This window comes from Amblyraja radiata, chromosome X, assembly GCF_010909765.2.
Source record: "Amblyraja radiata isolate CabotCenter1 chromosome X, sAmbRad1.1.pri, whole genome shotgun sequence".
Taxonomy (NCBI): domain Eukaryota; kingdom Metazoa; phylum Chordata; class Chondrichthyes; order Rajiformes; family Rajidae; genus Amblyraja; species Amblyraja radiata.
The window spans coordinates 13476966-13499725 of NC_045999.1; the positions used below are offsets into that span (position 1 = coordinate 13476966).

The 22760-nt window shown below is 46.2% G+C and overlaps 1 protein-coding gene across 4 annotated transcripts in view; it reads right to left on the reverse strand.

Moving 5' to 3' along the window:
* ice2 (interactor of little elongation complex ELL subunit 2) overlaps positions 1-22760 on the reverse strand; it is a 71189-nt gene that overhangs the window by 21787 nt on the left and 26642 nt on the right. For all 4 annotated transcript variants that reach the window (XM_033014753.1, XM_033014755.1, XM_033014754.1 and 1 more), the window contains 2 exons: positions 22114-22289; positions 9185-9314 (listed from right to left, as the gene is read on the reverse strand). In XM_033014753.1, the coding sequence (XP_032870644.1) occupies positions 9185-9314; positions 22114-22289 (306 nt within the window). The remainder of the gene's footprint in view (positions 1-9184; positions 9315-22113; positions 22290-22760) is intronic.

Consider the following 22760-nt stretch of genomic DNA (forward strand, 5'->3'; position numbering starts at 1 on the left):
ATCGGTAGTGGGGAAACTGCTAGAGTCAGTTATTAAAGATGGGATAGCAGCACATTTGGAAAGTGGTGAAATCATTGGACAAAGTCAGCAAGGATTTACAAAAGGTAAATCATGTCTGACGAATCTTATAGAATTCTTCGAGGATGTAACTAGTAGCGTGGATAGGGGAGAACCAGTGGATGTGATGTATCTGGACTTCCAGAAGGCTTTCGACAAGGTCCCACATAAGAGATTAGTATACAAACGTAAAGCACACGGCATTGGGGGTTCAGTATTGATGTGGATAGAGAACTGGCTGGCAGACAGGAAGCAAAGAGTAGGAGTAAACGGGTCCTTTTCACAATGGCAGGCAGTGACTAGTGGGGTACCGCAAGGCTCAGTGCTGGGACCCCAGCTATTTACAATATATATTAATGATCTGGATGAGGGAATTGAAGGCAATATCTCCAAGTTTGCGGATGACACTAAGCTGGGGGGCAGGGTTAGCTGTGAGGAGGATGCTAGGAGACTGCAAGGTGACTTGGATAGGCTGGGTGAGTGGGCAAATGTTTGGCTGATGCAGTATAATGTGGATAAATGTGAGGTTATCCATTTTGGTGGCAAAAACAGGAAAGCAGACTATTATCTAAATGGTGGCCGACTAGGAAAAGGGGAGATGCAGCGAGACCTGGGTGTCATGGTACACCAGTCATTGAAAGTAGGCATGCAGGTGCAGCAGGCAGTGAAGGAAGCGAATGGTATGTTAGCTTTCATAGCAAAAGGATTTGAGTATAGGAGCAGGGAGGTTCTACTGCAGTTGTACAGGGTCTTGGTGAGACTACACCTGGAGTATTGCGTACAGTTTTGGTCTCCAAATCTGAGGAAGGACATTATTGCCATAGAGGGAGTGCAGAGAAGGTTCACCAGACTGATTCCTGGGATGTCAGGACTGTCTTATGAAGAAAGACTGGATAGACTTGGTTTATACTCTCTAGAATTTAGGAGATTGAGAGGGGATCTTATAGAAACTTACAAAATTCTTAAGGGGTTGGACAGGCTAGATGCAGGAAGATTGCTCCCGATGTTGGGGAAGTCCAGGACAAGGGGTCACAGCTTAAGGATAAGGGGGAAATCCTTTAAAACCGAGATGAGAAGAACTTTTTTCACACAGAGAGTGGTGACTCTCTGGAACTCTCTGCCACAGAGGGTAGTCGAGGCCAGTTCATTGGCTATATTTAAGAGGGAGTTAGATGTGGCCCTTGTGGCTAAGGGGATCAGAGGGTATGGAGAGAAGGCAGGTACGGGATACTGAGTTAGATGATCAGCCATGATCATATTGAATGGCGGTGCAGGCTCGAAGGGCCGAATGGCCTACTCCTGCACCTAATTTCTATGTTTCTAATGTACAAACTCCATATAGACAGCACCCTAGTCAGGATTGAACCCGGATCCCTGGTGCTGTTGCACCACTGTCTGTGCAGAGAAACTGAGTTAACTTATCAGGTCGATGACCTTCCAGCGGAATACAGATATTTTGTGCTGTACAGGGCGCACGGTGGCACAGCGGTAGTTGCTGCCGTAAGGCATCAGAGACCCAGGTTCGATCCTGACTACGGGTGCTGTCTGTATGAAGTTTACACGTTCTCCCCGTGACCTGTGGGGGTTTTCTCTGGGAGCTCAGGTTTCCTCACACATTCCAAAGACGTACAGGTTTGTAGGTCAATTGGCTTGGTATACATGTAAATTGGCCCTAGTGTGTGTAGGATAGTGTTAGTGTGCAGGGATCGCTGGTTGGCAGGGACTCGGTGGGCCGAAGGGCCTGTTTCCGCGCTGTATGTCTAAACAAAACTAAAGATGCCAAGTTCTGATGCTGCATATTTCCGAAGTCTTCCCACTGCCTGACTTGAATGAAGGATTTGAGTGTGGACAAAGCGGATGAGACAAATTTGAAGGAACTGGCAGTAAGCAAGTAGGAGTGTGTGAGAAATCTACATTATCCATCTATTGGCTTGGCTGTAGAAACAAGGAACTGCAGATGCTGGTTTACAAAATTAAAAAATCAGAAGAAGGATCCCAAACTGAAACGTCACCCATCCATGTTCTCCAGAGATGCTGCCTGACCCGCTGTTCATCCAAAGGTGTATATTTTCAGACATATTAGCTGAGAGAAAACTGTCTAATAAAACACTTAATGGGCCGGCAGCAAACAAAATGAGCCCATTCCTGACACGATTCCCAAGAGCCGCATCCACGGTGTAGAGGCCTGAAGCTACTCTTTACAGAATTCATGCCAGTACCTGTAGCCTCGACACACCTGGCAGACACCCACACGATGCATGTCTGAACTCGCACAAGGTGAAGTGTGGGTCGCTTTGATCGTCATGCACTCACAGCCAAGACAAATATTAATGATCACCAGTGCATCATTGGGCCAGCACGGTGGCGCAGCGGTAGAGTTGCTGCCTCACAGCGCCAGGGACCCGGGTTCAATCCTGACTACGGGTGCTGTCTGTACGTTCTCCCCGTGACCGCGTGGGGTTTCTCCGGGACCTCGGGTTTCCTCCCACACGCCAAAGACGTGCAGGTTTGTAGGTTAATTGGCTAATATAAATTGTAAATTGTCCCCAGTGCTTGTGCTAGTGTATGGGGTGATCGCTGGTCGGCGCGGACTTGGCGAGAGTCTGTTTCCACGCTGTATCTTTAAAGTCTAAAGATAACGAGAAGCTTCACTGCTCTTCACAAAAAATGGTGTCTCAGCCAAGTGAGAGCTCTGTTAATGTACAAATCGTACTCCATGTGCTGGAGTTTGGAACGTACAGAATAATAAAGGGCATAGATAGAGTGGATGCGGAAAGAATGGGAGAGTCTAGGACCAGAGGTCATAGCCTCAGAATTAAAGGGCGCTCTTTTAGAAAGGAGGTGAAGAGGAAATTCTTTAGTCAGAGGGTAGTTAATCTGTGGAACTCATTGCCACAGAGGGCTGTGGAGACCAAGTCATTTTTAAGGCAGTGATAGACTCGTGATTAGAACGGGTGTCAAGGTTTATGGGGTGAAGTCAAGAAAATGGGATTAGAAGGCAGAGATCAGCTATGATTGAATGAATGGTGGAGTAGATTCAATGGGCCGAATGGCCTAATTCTATTCATATAACTTGTGAACTTGTGCCACATGGGATGAGAGGAAGCAGCAATGGGAATGGGGATCCTGTGGATAGGGTGAACTGTTTTAAATATCTGGGAGTCCACATCTCCGAGGATATGACATGGACATCACACGCCTCAGCACTTGTGAGTAAGGCAAGGCAGCGCCTTTACCACCTCAGGCAATTGAGTAAATTCAGAGTGTCTCCGAGGATCCTCCAGTGCTTCTACGCAGCGGCGGTGGAAAGCATCTTGTCCGGAAATATTACCATCTGGTTTGGGAATTGCTCTGCCAAGGACAAGAAGGCTCTGGGAGAGTAGTGCGTTCGGCCGAATGCACTATGGGAACTTCACTCGCCCCCCTGCAGGAACTATACATCAGGAGGTGCAACTCCAGAGCCAATAAAATCATGGGAGACCCCTTCCACCCCTGCAATGGACTGTTCCAGCAGCTACGGTCAGGCAAACGCCTCCGTTGCCATGCGGTGAGAACGGAAAGGTTGAGAAGGCGTTTCTTCCCAGAGGCCATTCGGACTGTAAACGCCTATCTCACCATATCGACACCGGGCACTGCCTCAAGAAGGCGGCATCTACCGCCAAGGATCCCCACCATCAGGGCCGTGCCCTCTTCTCACTGCTACCATCGGGCAGGAGGTACAGAAGCCTGAAGTCCCACACCAGCAGGTTCAGGAACAGCGACTGTCCTATAGTTCTCAAACTAACCTGATCCCACCTCTGCAACGGGACGGTAAGGACCAGGAGCACAGAAGGGTGGAGGATGAGCGGTGATCTTATAGAGGTGTATAAAATCATGAGAGGAATAGATCAGACAGATGCACAGAGTCCCTTGCCCAGTGTAGGTGATTCGAGGACCAGAGGACATAGGTTCAAGGTGAAGGGGAAAAGATTTAATAGGAATCTGAGGGGTAACGTTTTCACACAAAGGGTGGTGGGTGGATGGAACAAGCTGCCAGAGGAGGTAGTTGAGGCTGGGACTATCCCAACATTCAAGAAAGAGTCAGACAGGTACATGGATAAGACAGGTTTAGAAACATAGAAACATAGAAAATAGGTGCAGGAGTAGGCCATTCGAGCCTGCACCGCCATTCAATATGACCATGGCTGATCATCCAACTCAGTATCCTGTACCTGCCTTCTCTCCATACCCCCTGATCCCTTTAGCCACAAGGGCCACATCTAACTCCCTCTTAAATATAGCCAATGAACTGGCCTCAACTACCTTCTGCGGCAGAGAATTCCAGAGATTCACCACTCTCTGTGTGAAAAAAGTTTTCCTCATCTCGGTCCTAAAAGATTTCCCCCTTATCCTTAAACTGTGACCTCTTGTCCTGGAGGGATATGGACCAAACGTGGGCAGGTGGGACTGGTATAGCTGGGTCATGTTGGCCGGTGTGGGCTAGTTAGGTAGAGCGGCCTGTTTCCATGCTGTATCACTATGATCACTGCCATGGATCTGTCCTTTTAATTGTGCTTTGCACAAATGCATGTTTTTTGCAGACTTTTTACTTTCCTCTCCCTGAGGATGTAGGCGAGGTACTAAATGAGTACTTTGCATCCATGTTCACCGTGGGGGACAGTGAGAGCAGTGTGGGGAATGCAAGCCTCATATTAAAGGACGTTCCTTTAGGAAGGAGATGGGGAGGAATTTCTTCAGTCAGAGGGGGGTGAATCAGTGGAATTCTTTGCCACAGACGGCTTTGCAGGTCATGTCATTGGATGTTTTTTACGGCAGATGCATAGATTCCTGTGCAGGGAGGAGCTGCAGATGCTGGTTTAAACAGAAGATAGACACAAAAAGCTGGAGTAACTCAGCGAGACAGGCAGCATCTCTAGCGAGTAGGAACGGGTGATGTTGTGGGTCGAGTCTGAAGAAGGGTCTCGACCCGAAATGTCACCCATTCCTTCTCTCCAGAGATGCTGCATGTCCCGCTGACTTACTCCAGCTTTCTGTGTCAATAGATAGATTCTTGATTAGTTCGGGTGTCAGGGGTTGTGGGGAGAAGGCAGGGGAATGGGGTTAGGAGGGAGAGATAGATCAGCCATGATTGAATGTCCCACGCTTCATTCCCAGTATTAAAAACAAAACATCTAATCTGGTAACCAGGTGGCTCTGTAAACACCAGGATCACCATGGCAACCCTGGCCCAACCCTGTCGGAGATATTACTTTAGTCCCTGTCACCTCTTCCCGCAATTCTTCCTGCAATTTATTTTCTCACTCTCCCAGAACTGGTGAAGGGTCTTTGCCCAAAATATTACCTTGTTTGTGTCGGAAGGAACTGCAGATGCTGGTTTATACTGAAGATAGACACTAAATGCTGGAGTAACTCAGCGGGTCAGGCATCATCTCTGGAGAAATAGAATAGGAGATGTTTCGGGTCGAGACCCTTCCTCAGACCTGTCTCACCGCCATGCATGGCACCAGCAGACCCTCGCTCACGCTCTCCTGCAGCTCCGTATATTGTCCAACCTTAGTTTAGTTTAGTTTAGAGATACAGCGCGGAAACAGGCCCTTTGGCCCACCGGGTCTATACCGTCCAGCGATCCCCGCACATTTATACATACACACACACACACACACGAGGGACAATTTTGCATTTTATACCAAGCCAATTAACCTGCAAGCCTGTACGTCTTTGGAGTGTGGGAGGAAACCGAAGATCTTGCAGGACAGGGTGAGAACATACAAACTCCGTACAGACAGCACCCGTGGTCAGGATTGAACCCACGTCTCTGGCGCTGTAAGGCACCAACTGTACCGCAACGCCTCCGTGGTATTTGGTGTAGGCTACCATCGACTCCACAGGATTTGTGGGGCTACCATCGACTCCATAGGATTTGTGGGGCTACCATCGACTCCACAGTCAAAACTGCACAACAGAGGATGTACTTCCAGCGGCAGCTGAGGAAGCACAATCTGCCACAGGCAATGATGGTCCAATTCTACACGGCCATCGTAGAGTCTGTCCTCACCTTCTCCATCATGGTCTGGTTTGGCTCAGCCACCAAGCACGACACCTGGAGGCTGCAGCGAATCGTCCGATCAGCAGAGAAGGTTATTGGCTGCAACCTTCCCTCCATTGATGAACTGTACACTGCAAGGGCCAGGAAGCGAGCGGGCAAGATCATCTCTGACCCCTCCCACCCTGGCCACAAACTCTTTGAATCACTTCCCTCTGGAAGGCGACTCCAGACTGTCAAAGCTGCCACAGCCAGACATAAAAACAGTTTTTATCCACGAGTAGTTGCTCTACTCAACAGCCAAAAATCTGTAGCCTCCCTTTGATCTGGTATTTTGTTGGTTCACATGCTTAGTGTTCTATGAGTCATTCGTAACTGTCACTGTATGTCATGTTCTTACTTGTGGGCGGAGCACCAAGGCAAATTCCTTGTATTTGAATACTTGGCCAATAAACATACTTACTTAGTATTGTCTTATTGTCTCAGTATCTATTACTTAGTACTGCGATGCAGTGAAAAGCTTTGTCATGGTATGCATTTGAATAATTCCATACATGAGTACAACAAAGTCAAGCACTAATATAACAGGTGGTGCAAAGAGAAAAATACCAGAGGGCAGAATATAGTGTAACAAAAAGTGCATATTTTTGCTCTACTTTGTTATTTACTTATTTTAGAATATGTTCCAGCATATTTATTTATTTTGAATATGTTCCAGCACATAACTTGAACCATGTCACTCCAACTAGTATTATCACCAACCAAACAAACACTTTGGTTAATGTTTGTCTTGGACATGTTCGTTGAACAAAACAACACTTAAACCAAAGACATGATTCTTGTTCCACAAAGTACAGAACATTATTGTAAGGCATAACCCGATACGTTCAATAGACAATAGACAATAGACAATAGGTGCAGGAGTAGGCCATTTGGTCCTTCGAGCCAGCACCGCCATTCAATGTTATCATGGCTGATCAGTATCTCGTTCCTGCCTTCTCCCCATATCCCGACTCTGCTATTTTTAAGCCCTATCTAGCTCTCTCTTGAAAGCATCCAGAGAACCTGCCTCCACCTGAGGCAGAGAATTCCACAGACTCATCACTCTCTGTGAGAAAAAGTATTTCCTCGTCTCCGTTCTAAATGGCTTACTCCTTATTCTTAAACTGTGGCCCCTGGTTCTGGACTCCCCCAACATCGGGAACATGTTTCCTGCCTCTAGTGTGTCCAAGCACTTAACAATCTTATATGTTTCAATGAGATGCCCTCTCATCCTTCTAAACTCCAGAGCGTTCAGTGATTAGTAAGTGAGTCAAAGGTTACGTGGAGGGCTGGAGAATGGGGTTGAGAGGGAAAAATAGATCACCCATGATCGAATAGCAGAACAGACTCGATGGGCCGAATGGCCTAATTATGCTTGTTTATCTCATGTGTGGAAGGAACTGCAGATGCTGGTTTAAACCGAAGATAGACACAAAAAGCTGGAGTAACTCAGCGGGATAGGCAGCATCTCTGGAGAGAAGGAATGGGTGACGTTTTGGGTCGAGACCCTTCTTCAGACTGTCTAATGGTCTTCAACCTGCACTTTGATCACCACAGGCCAAAGTTCATAAGTGATAGGAGCAGAATTAGGCCATTCGGCCCATCAAGTCTATTCCACCATTCAATCATGGATGATCTATCTTTCCTTCTCAACCCGATTCTCCTGCCTTCTCCCCATAACCCCTGACACCTTTAGTAATCTAGAATTTATCTATCTCTGCCTTAAAATAAGCACTGACTTGGCCTCCACAGCCTTCTGTAACAATGGATTCCACAGATTCACCACAGAGGGTTTAGTCAAAATCAATTCCTCCTCATCTCCTTCCTAAAAGGACATCCTTCAATTCTGAGGCTGTGCCCTCTGATCCTAGACTCTCCCACCAGTGGAAACATCCTCTCCACATCCACTCTATCCAGTATAAAGAGCATTCCTTGCTCTGCAGTAAATATATATACTAATTCAACAAAACAAATAGACTATTGGAGCACAAGATGATGCATGGGATTAGATAACAACAGTTAACCTCGATGTGTTATCTAGCCAGTGATAGAAGCTGGCAGACATAATTCCATGCTGAGTCGTTCTTGATGGTTATGGAGTCAACTTCACACCTCATATTTCGCTTGGGCAGCTCACATCCCAGCGGTACATCTCCAACTTTAAGTAACACTTGCATCCCCTCTCCCTCCCCCACCCCAGTCATCATACTAGTTTCACTGTCGTCCTGCATAGTTTCACTGTTTGTATCACCCGTTATTACCTTCTCCGCAGCCAACAAAGCATCATTGTGGGCTCCACCCATCCCTGATCATCGTTGCATGCTTTGGTTTTTGTCCTTTTGAATATCTTTTCATTCATTGTACCTTTCAATACCTCTGGTTTCCCTCTCCCCTGACTCTCAGTCTGAAGAAGGGTCTCGACCCGAAGCGTCACCCGTTCCTTCTCTCACGAGATGCTGCTTGTCCCGCTGAGTTACTCCAGCATTTTGTGTCTACTGTTTAAGAAGGAACTGCAGATGGTGGAAAATCGAAGGTAGACAAAAGTGCTGGAGAAACTCAGCGGGTGCAGCAGCATCTATGGACCGAAGGAAATAGGCAACGTTTCGGTCTGAAGAAGGGTTTCGGCCCGAAACGTTGCCTATTTCCTTCGCTCCATAGATGCTGCTGCACCCGCTGAGTTTCTCCAGCTTTTTTGTCTACCTTCGATTTTCTAGCATCTGCAGTTCCTTCTTAAACATCTCAAATCAGTACCCCGTTCCTGCTTTCTCCCCATATCCCTTGATTCTGTTAGCCCTAAGAGCTAAATCTAACTCTCTCTTGAAAACATCCAGTGAATTGGCCTCTGTGGCAGAGAACCCCACAGATACACAACTCTCTGGGTCAAAAAGATTTTCCTCATCTCAATCCTAAATGGCCTACATCCTTATTCTTAAACTGTAACCCCCTGGTTCTGGACTTCTCCAACATCAGGAACATCTTTCCTGCATCTAACCTGTTCAATCCTTTAAGGATTTTATATGAGTTAATACAAGTAGGACTCACCGATATAAAACCAGGAGTTTGAATTGATGAGACTTTCAGTCCATAACTGACAGATTTCACTCTCAGTGAGGGCTTCTATCCCATACATGGGTTGATACTCCAACTTTGGCAGCACGTAAACTGGGACATGCTGTTGAAAAAACAGACAGAGATCATGCGTAAGTCAAGTGTTAAATTGTCACACATACTTCTGCAGTTGTACAGGGCTCTGGTAAGACCACATCTGGAGTATTGTGTACAGTTTTGGTCTCCTAATTTGAGGAAGGACATACTTGTGATTGAGGCAGTGCAGCGCAGGTTCACGATTTTGATCCCTGGGATGGCGGGACTGTCATATGAGGAAAGATTGAAAAGACTAGGCTTGTCTTCACAGGAGTTTAGAAGGATGAGGGGCGTTCATATAGAAACATATAAAATTATAAAAGGACTGGACAAGCTAGGTGCAGGAAAAATGTTCCCAATGTTGGGCGAGTCCAGAACCAGGGGCCACGGTCTTAGAATAAAGAGGAGACCATTTAAGACTGAGGTGAGAAAAAACTTTTTCACCCAGAGAGTTGTGAATTTATGGAATTCCCTGCCACAGAGGGCAGTGGAGGCCAAGTCACTGGATGGATTTAAGAGAGAGTTAGATAGAGCTCTAGGGGCTAGTGTAGTCAAGGGATATGGGGAGAAGGGAAAAAAGGTCTCATATGGAAATGTGGTAGCCAGATTGTGCACAGCATGGCCTCACAAACCGCTATTTGGCAGTGGTCAGATTTCTTGTTGATTATATTAATGCCCAGCATACCCAAAACTCCCGTATTTGGCTTTTGTTTTACTATGGAGAGTCCTCTGCATCCATTTTTACCAGAACGATGCCTGGATTAGAGGGCATTAGCTATAAGGGGAGGTTGGATAAACATGAGTTGAGTTGTCATTATACATGCACACAATGTTCCTTCACTCTTGCTGTTCACCACAGTGTTTATACAGTCACTATACAACTGGGAGAGGAGAGCAACAATCCCTCAGTTACAGACAGAAACACAACAATATCACCTCCCACGCAACACCACCAATACAGAAGCGGAACAGTGGCTCAGTGTCAGAGTTGCTGCCTTACAGCGCCAGAGACCCGGGTTCGAGTTGTCGAACAACTTTAGGCTGTGCACGCCACACGAAAGAAGAAGAAGTACTTTCTCCCCGTGACCTGCGTAGGTTTGTCCAGAATCTCGTTTCTCCCACACTACAAAGATGTACAGGTTAGAAACATAGAAAATAGGTGCAGGAGTAGGCCATTTGGCCCTTCGAGCCTGCACCGCCATTCAATATGATCATGGCTGATCATCCAACTCAGTATCTTGTACCTGCCTTCTCTCCATACCCCCTGATCCCTTTAGCCACAAGGACCACATCTACAGTGGCTTGCAAAAGTATTCATACCCCTTGAACTTTTCCACATTTTGTCACGTTACAACCACAAACGTAAATGTATTTTATTGGGATTTTATGTGATAGACCAACACAAAGTGGTGCATAATTGTGAAGTGGAAGGAAAATGATACATGGTTATCAAATTTTTTTACAAATAAAAAACTGAAAAGTGTGGCGTGCAAAAGTATTCAGCCCCCCTGAGTCAATACTTTGTAGAACCACCTTTCGCTGCAATTACAGCTGCAAGTCTTTTGGGGTATGTCTCTACCAGCTTTGCACATCTAGAGACTGAAATTTTTGCCCATTCTTCTTTGCAAAATAGCTCAAGCTCAGTCAGATTGGATGGAGAGCGTATGTGAACAGCAATTTTCAAGTCTTGCCAGAGATTCTCAATTGGATTTAGGTCTGGACTTTGACTGGGCCATTCTAACACATGAATATGCTTTGATCTAAACCATTCCATTGTAGCTCTGGCTGTATGTTTAGGGTCGTTGTCCTGCTGGAAGGTGAACCTCCGCTCCAGTCTCAAGTCTTTTGCAGACTCTAACAGGTTTTCTTCCAAGATTGCCCTGTATTTGGCTCCATCCATCTTCCCATCAACTCTGACCAGCTTCCCTGTCCCTGCTGAAGAAAAGCATCCCCACAGCATGATGCTGCCACCACCATGTTTCACAGTGGGGATGGTGTGTTCAGGGTGATGTGCAGTGTTAGTTTTCCGCCACACATAGCATTTTGCATTTAGGCCAAAAACTTCAATTTTGGTCTCATCTGACCAGAGCACCTTCCTCCACATGTTTGCTGTGTCCCCCACATGGCTTGTGGCAAACTGCAAACAGGACTTCTTATGGCTTTTTTTCAACAATGGCTTTCTTCTTGCCACTCTTCCATAAAGGCCCGATTTGTGGAGTGCACGACTAATAGTTGTCCTGTGGACAGATTCTCCCACCTGAGCTGTGGATCTCTGCAGCTCCTCCAGAGTTACCATGGGCCTCTTGGCTGCTTCTCTGATCAATGCTCTCCTTGCCCGGCCTGTCAGTTTAGGTGGACGGCCATGTCTTGGTAGGTTTGCAGTTGTGCCATACTCTTTCCATTTTCTGATGATGGATTGAACAGTGCTCCGTGAGATGTTCAAAGCTTGGGATATTTTTTTATAACCTAACCCTGCTTTAAACTTCTCCACAACTTTATCCCTGACCTGTCTGGGTGTTCCTTGGGCTTCATGATGCTGTTTGTTCACTAATGTTCTCTAACAAACCTCTGAGGCCTTCACAGAACAGCTGTATTTATACTGAGATTAGATTACACACAAGTGGACTCTATTTACTAATTAGGTGACTTCTGAAGGCAATTGGTTGCACTGGATTTTATTTAGGGGTATCAGAGTAAAGGGGGCTGAATACTTTTGCACGCCACACTAACTCCCTCTTAAATATAGCCAATGAACTGGCCTCAATTACCTTCTGTGGCAGAGAATTCCAGAGATTCACCACTCTGTGTGAAAAATGTTTTCCTCATCTCAGTCCTAAAAGATTTCCCCCTTATCCTTAAACTATGACCCCTTGTTCTGGACTTCCCCAACATTGGGAACAATCTTCCTGCATCTAGCCTGTCCAACCCCTTAAGAATTTTGTAAGTTTCTATAAGATCCCCCCTCAATCTTCTAAATTCTAGTGAGTACAAGCTGAGTCTATCCAGTCTTTCATCATATAAAAGTCCTGACATCCCAGGAATCAGTCTGGTGAACCTTCTCTGTACTCCCTCTAAGGCAAGAATGTCTTTCCTCAGATTAGGAGACCAAAACTGTACCCAAAGTCACCAAATGCAGTAAAAGCTCCATGCTCCTATACTCAAAGCCTTTTCTATGAATGGTAACATACCATTCGATTTCTTCACTGCCTGCTGCACCTGCATGCCCACTTTCAATGACTGGTGTGCCATGACACCCAGGTCTCGTTGCATCTCCCCTTTTCCTAATCGGCCACCATTCAGATAAAGTCTACTTTCCTGTTTTGCCACCAAAGTGCATAACCTCACATTTATCCACATTATACTGCATCTGCCATGCAGTTGTCCACTCACCCAGCCTATCCAAATCACCTTGCAGCCTCCTAGCATTCCCCTCACAGCTAACACTGCCCCCCCAGCTTCGTGTCATCCGCAAATTTGGAGTTGTTGCATTCAATTCCCTCATCCAAATCATTAATATATATCGTAAATAGCTGGGGTCCCAGCACTGAGCCTTGCGGTACCCCACTAGTCACTGCCTGCCATTGTGTAAAGGACCCGTTTACTCCTACTCTTTGCTTCCTGTCTGCCAGCCAGTTCTCTACCCACATCCAGGTTAGGTGTAGGTTAATTGGCTTCTGTAAATTGTCCCTAGTGTGCGGGGATCGCTGGTCGGCGCAGACTCGGTGGGCCGAAGGGCCCGTTTCCGCGCTGTATCTCTAAACTAAACTAAAGCTACGAGGCAAATGTGACCCTGTTCATGCTGCACGTCACTTACACAGGAGATAGACACAAAATATTGGAGTAACTCAGCGGAACAGGCAGCATCTATGGATAGAAGGGATCAAGATCGTTCTTCAGACTAACTTACCACAGGATATGTTCAAGAAGGAACTGCAGATGCTGGAAAATCGAAGGTGGACAAAATTGCTGGAGAAACTCAGCGGGTACGGCAGCATCTATGGAGATGCTGGCCTATTTCCTTCACTCCATAGATGCTGCCGTACCAGCTGAGTTTCTCCAGCAACTTTGTCTACCTTACACAGGATATGCCCAGGAACACCAACTATGCATCATCCATGCATTTGTCAAAGTTGCACAAGATTCATTTAGCCTTCAATCTATGGGTGAAATAATGAAGGCCAAAACACTTCTATTTAGCTGGAGATCTGTGTGATGTTTGAATATTCCATCTCAGCAGGTGACGGGTTCAAAGGTTTCAATGGTCTTTTAGCCAGTTAGCCATTTTAGCCATTTAGAACGGAGTTGAGGAAACACTTTTTCTCACAGAGAGTTGTGAGTCTGTGGAATTCTCTGCCTCAGTGGAGGCCGGTTCTCTGGATGCTTTCAAGAGGGAGCAAGATAGGGCTCTTAAAGATAGTGGAGTCAGGGGAAATGGGGAAAAGGTAGGAACGGAGTACTGATTGGGGATGATCAGCCATGATCATATTGAATGGCTCAAGGGGCCGAATAGCCTCATCTTGCACCTATTGTCTATTTTATTGTCACATGTACCAATTGAGGTACAGTGTATGCAAATTACCATACGGCCATACGTAAAACAAGCAACTAGACACACAACTACATAAAGTTAACATAAACATCCACCACAGTGGATTCCCCACATTCCTCACTGTGATGGAAGACAAAAAAGTCCAATCTTCGTCCTCTTTAGATTCTAGATCTAGATACATGTAAAGTGCCAGAGCACTGCGCTGCCTCGTCTGCACCCTCGCCAAAGCCTCTACATGTACGGGCAGCACGGTGGCGCAGCGGTAGAGTCGCTGCCTCACAGCGCCAGAGACCCGGGTTTGATCTTGACGACGGGTGCTGTCTGTACGGAATTTGCACGTTCTCCCCGTGACCTGCCTGCATTGGTTTCCTCCGGGATGTCTGGTTTCCAAAGACGTACAGGTTTGTAGATTAATTGGCTTGGTATAAATGTAAATTGTCCCTACTAAGTGTGCGGCGATTGCTGGTCGGCACGGACGCGGTGGGCCAAAGGGCCTGTTTACGCGCAGCATCTCTAAACTAAACTAAAACTGAACATCGATAGACACAAAAAGCTGGAGTAACTCAGTGGGACAGGCAGCATCTCTGGAGAGTAGGAATGGGTGACGTATTGGGTCGAGACCCTTCTTCAGACTTAACATCCTTCGCTTAACAATGTGACCAGAACTGTATGCAATACTCCAATGTGGCTTAACCAACGTATTGTAGAGCTGCATCATCACTCCTTGACTATTATACTCAATTAATGAACCGAGTCCGCAATGGCCACAACATCATATCCCAAGCACTGGCCCTAGCTCCAGTAGCCCTGGCCCCATCTGCAGGGGAGTCTGTAACCAGAAAGCATCGGTTTAAAGTAAAAAGTAGGAGATTTAGAAGGGATTTTTAGACTTTAGAGATACAGCATGTAAACAGGCCCTTCGGTGCAGCATTCACCTCATGCACTAGGGACAATTTACAATTGTTTTATTGAAGACAATTAAACCTGCAAATTTGTATGTCTTTGGAGTGTGGGAGGAAATCAGAGCACCCGTAGAAAACTCACGCTGGTCACGGGGAGAACGTACAGACAGCAGCCGTAGTCAGGATCAAACCTGGGTCTCTGGCGCTGTGAGGCAGCAACTCTACAGTTCCTTCCTACACACTTGAAATGGAACGGCATATAAAGCAAGGCATGTTCTATGGAAGATAGATACAAAAAGCTGGAGTAACTCAACGGGACAGGCAGCATCTCTGGTGGTGTGGGTGGGAAGGGATGAGTTAACCAGAGAGTTGCGGAGGGAACAGACTCTGCGGAAGGCGGAAAAGGGTGGAGTGGGATCCCGTTGGAGTAGGCGGAAATTTCGGAGGATTATGTTTTGTATACCACGGAAGGTAAGACAATAGACATAGGTGCAGGAGTAGGCCATTTGGCCCTTCAAGCCTGCACCACAATTCAATGTGATCATGGCTGATCATCCCCAATCAGTACCCCGGTCCTGCCTTTTCCCCATATCACCTGAGTCCGCTATCTTTAAGAACCGTATCTAGCTCTCTCTTGAAAGTATCCAGAGAACCGGCCTCCACCGGCCTCTGAGGACTAGTTGGAGGGGTAGCAAGGGCGGAGCTGCAGGGTACCGAGGAGACATGAGTGAGGGCCTCATCTATGATGGGAGAGGGGAATCTCGGATGTCCTGGTATGGAACACCTCACCTTGAGCGCAGATGCAGCGTAGACGGAGGAATTGGGAGTAGGGGATAGAGCTTTTGCAGGAAGCAGGGTGGGAAGAAGTGTAGTCGAGATAGATGTGGGAGCCAGTGGCTTTGTAATAGACAGCAGTCCTATGGAAGACTATGGTAGCCCGACTGGGCACTCGATCGATAGCACACAGTGGACTGAAGGACCTGGTACCATGCTCTGTGGCTCATTGACTATACGGGTTGCCAGTGAGTGTTGTATCCAGCTCTGGACACAAGGGAATCGTAGAGGTTCAAGGGAGGGTGACGGGAAGATTGACAAGAAGGACACAATAGTTGAAGGAACGCGTATGGAAGGAACTGCAGATGCTGGTTTAAATCAGTCTGAAGAAGGGTCTCGACCCAAAATGTCACCCATCCCTTCTCTCCAGAGATGCTACCTGTCCTGCTGAGTTACTCCAGCATTCTGTGTCTATCTCCAATAATTGAAGGACCTCAGTTACATGGAGACACTGGAGAGGCTGAGATTAAGAGTAAAGAGAAACAGGTCAATATTTTTCATATTTGGTATGATCAGCAATCTGGGCAGCAAATGTACTCAAAATTAAAAATTAGTCTTTTCCTTAAAATTTACACTTAATACCATTTTACAATCATCAAATGTAAAATCTCCCATGAGTAAAAGCAAACAGGCAGTATTTTAGAACATATTTCAAAAGCCTTTTAAACTTTTCATTAAAAATATTCGATATATTTAAGAGGGGTGATGGTGGCTTGGCACAGCTGAGTGAGTTTATTACCCAAAAACACAGTTTTAATCAGTGTTCATTGACTGTGAGCGAACCAAATTTAAAGCACTGACGAAACACATACTGAAGCAGTTACGTTGAGATACAGTAGCAAGTATCTTAGTGAATTTACAAAATGCTTTTAAATCACACCTATAAAAAATGACAAATAAAATGGCCCGAAGGCCTCCAAATGGATGCAATTAGCCAAAACTCACGGACGGTGATGAATTCAAACCGTTTTGTGGGCTTCTATTAACAGTTCCTATTAACCCAAGAAATTCCACAGACATTAAATGTGGGTGGTAATCTGGACTAGACAGTTCTTTGGTCAATTCCCAGCTGTTATCAGGCCACTGAACCATCCTACCACAACTAGAGAGCAGTGCTGAACTACTATCTACCTCATTGGAGACCTTTGAGCTATTTTTTATCGAACTGGCTTTATCTTGTACTAAACGTCATTTCCTTCACCCTGTTTCTCCACACTGTGGATGGTGCGATTGTAATCACGTGTTGTCTTTCTGCTGACTGGTTAGCAAACAGCAAAAGCTTTTTAACTGTACCTCGGTACACGTGACAATGTATTAAACTGAACGCACACTGGAAGGGGCTGACACAGGTGCTGTCCAGCCTGTGGATCTAAGCTCCATCCCCACCCACCATCACTGCAGGCAGTGGGTCACCAAGCAGAAGGCACTAATTTAATACAGTGGGCGGCACGATGGCACAGCTGTAGAGTTGCTGCCTTACAGAGCTTGCAGCACCGGAGACCCAGGTTCGATCCTGACTACGGGTGCTGCCTGTACGGAGTTTGTACGTTCTCCCCGTGACCTGCGTGGGTTTTCTCCGTGATCTTCAGTTTCCTCCCACACTCCAAAGACGTAAAGGTATGAAGGTCTGAAGAAGGGTTTCGGCCCGAAACGTTGCCTATTTCCTTCGCTCCATAGATGCTGCTGCACCCGCTGAGTTTCTCCAGCACTTTTGTCTACCCAAGGTATGGAGGTAAATTGGCTTGGTAAATGTAAAAATTGTCCCTTGTGTGTGTATATGTGGGGATCGCTGATCGGCGCGGACCCGGTAGGCCGAAAGGCCTGTTTCAGGTCTGTATCTCTAAACTAAACTAAAATGCAAGAGGCGATGAGGAGTTTATTTTGCAGCAAGACATGATGATCTGAAATCTGCTTCTTGAAAGAGCGAGGAAACAGAATCAATAATAGCTTTCAAAGGTGATGAAGGGAAATATCACAGAGAAAGGCGGGGAGATGAAAAGCTAGTCCCTTCAAAGGACTGGAAGGGCCATAAATTCATAAGTTATAGGAGCAGAATTAGACCATTCGGCCTATCAGGTCTACTTGACCATTCAATCATGACTGGTCTATCTTTCGCTCTCAACCCCATTCTCCTGCCTTCTCCCCATAATCCCTGACACCCATGCTCATCAAGAATCTATCAATCTCCGACTTAAAAATATCCATTGACGTGGCCTCCACAGCCATCTGTGGCAAAGAATTCCACAGATTCACCACCCTCTGATTAAAGTTCCTCTTCATCTTTCTAAAAGTACGATCTTTTATTCTGAGGCTACAGCCTATGCTCCTAGACTCTCCCACCAGTGGAAACATCCTCTCCGCATCCACTCTCTCCAGGCCGTTCAATATTCGGTAAGTTTCAATGATGCCCCCCTCATCCTCCTAAAATCTAGCGAGTACAGGCCCAGTGCCATCAAAAGGTCTGTTAATGTATTAACCCAATCATTCCTGGGATCATTCTGGTAAACCTCCTCTGGTCAAAAGGTTTCTTTATATAATTCTTCTTCAGTCTGAAGAAGGGTCTTGACCCGAAACGTCACCTTTTCCTTCGCTACATTGATGCTGCTTACCTGCTGAGTTTCTCCAGCATTTTTGTCTACCTTCGATTGTTCCAGCATCTGCATCAGTTCTTTCTTAATCTTTATATAATTCACTCCTTTCAAGTTGCAAATTTTACAGACTCTGGCATTGGGAAATCACGTGTGTGTGCGTGCGTATTATATCTATCTATCTGCATCTAGAGTATTGCGAGCAGTTCTGCATTACAGGATAGACATGGAATAATGGAGATGGTGCAGGTGAGGTTGACACGAACACTGCTTGGATCCGAGGGTATTACCATATGGAAAAGTTGGACAGACTTGGATTGTTTTCTCTGGAACGTTGGTGGCTGAGGGTAGACCTTATAGAATAATGTAAAGGGCTCTTCCAATTCTAACCTCTTACTCATCTCCATTTTGATTCCACCACTTCTTAGAGTGGAACGTTGTGTCAATGTCTCTCAGCTCCGGGTCTCTTTCCTCGTCTCCCGGTCCATCCCATCGGCAGCAGGACATGCCCTACAACTCACCTCTCCGGGCGGGTTCCCGATTTCAGGCGAGGCAGACGTGCTGTTGGGAAATGGCCGTGGATATTCCCTACATAACACCCAAAGGCTTAAAACACAAAGTTCTGTCGTAACTCAGTGGGTCAGGAAGCATCTCCAGAGGCCATGGGTGGGCAACGTTTCGGATTGGGACGCTGCTTCAGACTGGACATAGATAGGCGACATTTGAAACCTGATGAAGAGCCCCAACCCAAAATGGGTTGCCCTATAGAAGACTATGGATCAAGTGCCAGTAAATAGAATGGACGGATGGGGAAACAAAGAACGTGCGGCACAGTGGCACAGTGGTAGAGTTGCTGCCACACAGCGCCAGAGACACAGGTTCGATCCTAACCGTGGGTGCTGTCTGTACAGAGTTTGTAGATTCTCCCCGTGACCTGCGTGGGGTTTCCCCGGGTGCTCCGGTTTCCTCCCACACTCCAAAGACGCACAGGTTTGCAGGTTAATTGGCTTGGTAAAATTATAAATGATCCCCAGTGTGTAGTACCCTAGTGTGTTAGCGTGCGGGGATCGCTGGACGGTGCGGGCACGGTGGGCCGGAAGGCCTGTTTCCGCAATGTATCTCTGACCACTAAACTGCAGATGCTGGTTTGCAGTCTGAAAAAACAATGTGAAGGGTCCCTACCCAAAATATCACCTATCCATATGTTCTTCAGAGATGCTGCCTGACCCAGGGTTACTCCAGCACTTTGTATTCTACACACTATTCCAACACCTGCAGTTCCTTGTGTCTCCATGGTACTCAAAGGTCAGATATAGGGAGGATGTTTCCTCGAGCGGAAGGGACCAGGGTCCAGAAATAGTCTAGAACGGAGATGAGGAGCAAATCCCTGCACAGGGAGAGTAGTAAATGGAGTAGGATCTGCAGATGCTGGTTTACACCGAAGATAGACACAAAATGCTGCAGTAACTCAGCGGGACAGGCAGCATCTCTGGAGAAAAGGAATGGGTGATGCTTCGGGAAGAAGGGTCTCAACCTAAAACGTCAACCATTCCTTCCATCCAGAGATGCTGCTGTACCTCCGGGGGATATGGGGATGGAGGCAAAGGGGATGATGAGGACTGGTGGTGCAGTTCAGAGCCGCATCACCTCTCCTGCACACTGGAGTGTCGAGAAACAGCGCAGAAACAGGCCTGTCAGTCCACCAAGTCCGCGCCTACACTAGCGCTTACACAATTGGGACAATTTACAATTTTTACAGAAGCCAATTAGCCTACAAATCTGTACGTCTATGGAGTGTGGAAGCAAACCGGAGCAACCGGAGAAAACCCACGCAGGTCTTGGGGAGAACGTGCAAACTCCACACAGACAGCATCCGCAGTCAGGATCGAACCTGGGTTTCTGGCGCTGTGAGGCAGCAACTCTACCGCTTATTTCTTATGTTCTCATAAAAGCTGCACAGGATATTCCACAGAAAAGATAGATAGTTTCCTCATCCTTGACCAGATTCCTCCAGAAACAGGAAACAGAGAACGAGCAGGGAGCATGTTATTAATACATAAGCTACACTGAGTGACTGGAACATTACAGAGCAGCAGCATTTTAAGCTTCATCAAAAGGGGTGACATGTCACCCTACTAAATAACGAGGTACCACCGACCGAACCATATAGATACAAATGGGAAAATGAAATAGGTCATCCTATCACGAAAGATATGTGGGACGAAAGTTTACAACAAATACATCAATGTTCATTAAATGCCAGACACACTTTAATACAATTCAAGGTCTTACATAGACTACACTTCTCTAAAATAAAACTAAATAGAATCTTCCCACAAATCTCTCCTATTTGTGATAAATGTCTACATTTAGAGGCTAATTTAACACATACGTTTGCAAACTGTATAAAACTTAAACATTTCTGGACTGATATTTTTGAAATAACTTCAGAAGTTATTAATACAAAACTGGACCCAGACACAAAATTAATAATACTTGGAATATCAGAACAAAGCTTAACACTCACAACAAACCAAAGAAATTTCCTCAATTACAGTATAATAACCGGAAAAAAATTAATATTAAAATTTTGGAAAGGCCCTACAACCCCCACAATTAAAATGTGGATTACGGAAATGTCGGAGACCCTATACTTAGAAAGAATTAGACTTGTCTTAATGGACAAACAAGATCTTTTCCATAAAATTTGGGCTCCATTCATTAACTATCTGAAGGGATAGATTGGCACAGCACGAGGACCCAGCTGAAACTTGAACTCAGGAACAGATGAAAAACTATACTTTATAACCTACGAACCTATCTCCACTGATGTACTACAGGTAACCCATTCCACCTCCCTTGTTTTTTTGTTGTGTTTTTTTTTTTGCTTTCTTTTTTATTTGTAACTTTCTACCCTTTCTTTTTCCCTCTTTCTATAAAAAATAAAAACACTAGAAAAAAGAAAAAAAAAAAAGAAAAAAAAAAAAAAGGGGCGACATGGTGGTGCAGCGGTAGAGTTGTTGCCTTACAGCTCCAGAGACAAGAGTTCAATCCTGACTATCGGTTCTGTCTGTACGGAGTTTGTACGTTCTCCCCGTGACCTACGTGGGTTTTCTCCGAGATCTCAGGTTTCCTCCCACACTCCAAAGACGTACAGGTTTGTAGGTTAATTGGCTTCTGTAAATTGTCCCTAATGCGCAGGATATCGTTAGTGTGCGGGGATCGAAAGATGAAAAGTTTAAACCGAAGATGGACACAAAATGCTGGAGTAACTCAGCGGGACTGGCAGCATCTCTGGAGAGAAGGGATGGGTGACGTTTCAGGTCGAGACTCTTCTTCAGACTTAGCGACAGTGCAACCTACAAACCTATAAGTCTTTGGAGTGTGGAAGGAAACCGGAGCTCCCAAAGAAGGTCACGTGGAGAACGTACAAACTCCGTACAGACAGCGCCCGTAGTCAGGATCAAACACAGGTCTGTGGCGCTGTGAGGCAGCAACTCTACCGCTGTGATACAGTGCCGTACAAAGATCCTATAGCGAGCCAGATAGACCACTCGACGAAAAAGACGTAGTACGGTCATGGGCAGATTCATGAGCAATTTTCGACCCCATTTCCGTAACTGGCTTCCGTCTCCGCACCGAAGATCCCGTAGCGGAGCAAAGATAACTAGTGCGGAGACGGAAGCCGGTTACGGAAACATCCTCGTGAAAATAAAAGTTCTTTGGTAAAAATCTTCTCCTCATTTTCAGAATTATAATTTATTAACAGAAACTGTTCCCCCGCAACGTTGATTACACTGCGAGTCGGGTCACTGAAATGGATGAAAGAAAGGCCCGCTCCGTTGCATTTAGAAGGAGTGGTCTATCTTGCCCCGCTATAGGATCTTTGGTGCCGTACACGAGGTACAGAGCAAGCGATATTAGCGGCGCTGTGTTGGGGAGAGAAGCGCTCACCTTCTTTCTGCCTCCTTTGTTCGAGCGCGGCCTGATCTGGGTCTTGTGTACACTCCCACGCACGAGCAAGAGGAGGTCGGACAAACTGAAGAGTTTGTAGGCCACGTTGCCAGATGCCGGCTCCGTATAGTCAGATGCTGATTCATCACAATTCAGCAGCTCCTCCGGCAATAGATCTAAACAGGAGACAAATCATGCTGCATTTTATATCAATGTACCACCCTGTTTATACTTGCAATGGCGCAGTGCCATTTTTATGTAAATGATATAATTGTATACAGTAGGGAAATCAGAGAGAGAAGATCAGACACCTCACACACCCTTCAACGACTTTCAGTTTCCAGGCTCCCCCTTTGCCTCATCTTTACTTTGGATGTCCAGTCGCTTTACTCCACCAGAAGGTCTCAAGGCCCTTGAACAGTGACCCAGCCTGTTTCCATCAACCTGCCTGGCAGAACATGTCCTCACCCTCAACAACTTCGCTTTCAACTCCTCTGATACACTGCTTCTCTTACCCAGTGTAGGTGAATCGAGGACCAGAGGACATAGGTTTCAGGTGAAGGGGAAAAGATTCGATAGGAATCTGAGGGGTAACGTTTTCACACAGAGGGTGGTGGGTGTATACAGCGAGTTCCCAGAGGAGGTAG